Consider the following 1432-nt stretch of genomic DNA (forward strand, 5'->3'; position numbering starts at 1 on the left):
GATTAAAACAGTTGTCACCAGCTATTCTAGATGATGACCACGTGTTCATTTTGAAGGGATAAGCATGCGTGCAGTTGATGAGACGCCGCCCTAGGTAACTGTGAAAATCTTTTCAAATCTCACGCTTTCTCCACTAACGTCATTCAGCATTAAATGTGATTGATTCTCTGCATTCTGTAACTGTTCACATTCAGAAATTCATTGCATTTTGTTTTCACGTCCGTGTCTATATAAACCCATATCATATCCATTTCTTCTCTTTTCACGCATTCATCATCTCTTGTTATATGCATTTCTGCCTCTTTTTCTCTCTTTTAAAAAACCCTAAAGTTAAGAAACCCAGAAATCTCACTTGTGCTTCAATGGCTTCTTCATCTAAGCAACAAGTTGGTTCGTCCTCTCAACAACAAAATCAAGATCAACTACACCAACAACTTGTTCCACAGAAGACTTGCTTGATTCCAATGGATGATTTGGAAGTTATTTGTGAAATGATGGTTGATTTTGACAATCTGGAAGCACATGACATTCATCTGAAGGATGACATGATTTCTCAAGGATGGCAAGCATTCTTCTACGGTTTGTGTGGACCAGTTTATCTAGATTTGGTCAAAGAATTTTGGGTTCATGCAACAGTCATGCCTAAAGCTATTCTCTCCATCGTTCATGGTGAATTGTTCTCCATTACTGAAAATCTATTAAGAAAACTGTTTGGTTTAGAAATTGTTGAAGGTGTTTCTGTAGCAGTTATAGGAAGAACAGATTGGAATGATGTGTATGCAGAGATCTTCAAGTCTGGCAAAGAATCTACAGAAATCAAGGAACTGAAGTCTCCTTACAGAATCTGGGCTAAGATTCTTCTGGGTTGCATCTATCATAGAAAGGCAACTGTCTCCTCCAACTATGCTAACAAGGACTGTCATACCCCAAAATTTTCCCATCTTATTTCTCTTAAAACAAACTCAGATCAAAGTACAATAACTCAAAGACATCCCTCATAAACAAAGGTTCAAGAAACTAGAGTTTGTGGTCTCTTGAAGAAAATCAATGAACCAAAAGCTCCAATGCATCTCATATGGTTTATGATGTTTCAAACTACCTCCATGACAAAATTTAGGGCTCAATTCAAAGAGTTGATCATTCAAATGCTCAGAAAGTCAACAGTCGACTGATTTGACCTAAAAGTCAACTGTGGTCAAAGTACAGTCAAAACTCCTGATTTTTTGTCAAACATCCTTATTTTGAAATATCATTCACCATTTGATCAAGAATTGATCATGGTTCATCAAGGAAAGATCATAAATCAACAATTTCAAAAGTTTCTAAATTAGGGTTTTCATAGGAGAAAGTCAACTGAACTTTGACCAGCCATAACTCCCACATGGAACATCAGAAATTTTCCATCCAAAGCTCATTTTGAAGGAAATTGAAT

At 36.5% G+C, this 1432-nt stretch overlaps 1 protein-coding gene across 1 annotated transcript; it reads left to right on the plus strand.

Moving 5' to 3' along the window:
- Nucleotides 1–362: 362 nt before the first annotated feature.
- Nucleotides 363–1001, plus strand: LOC131604990 (uncharacterized). Its single transcript, XM_058877398.1, has one exon. The coding sequence runs from the start codon at nucleotides 363–365 to the stop codon at nucleotides 999–1001; it is 639 nt and encodes a 212-aa protein (XP_058733381.1).
- Nucleotides 1002–1432: the final 431 nt, after the last annotated feature.

Source organism: Vicia villosa, linkage group LG5 (assembly GCF_029867415.1).
Source record: "Vicia villosa cultivar HV-30 ecotype Madison, WI linkage group LG5, Vvil1.0, whole genome shotgun sequence".
Taxonomy (NCBI): domain Eukaryota; kingdom Viridiplantae; phylum Streptophyta; class Magnoliopsida; order Fabales; family Fabaceae; genus Vicia; species Vicia villosa.

Excerpts from the sequence above, each read along its gene's own strand:
- LOC131604990 (XM_058877398.1), top strand. The coding sequence starts at position 363 with ATGGCTTCTTCATCTAAGCAACAAGTTGGTTCGTCCTCTCAACAACAA.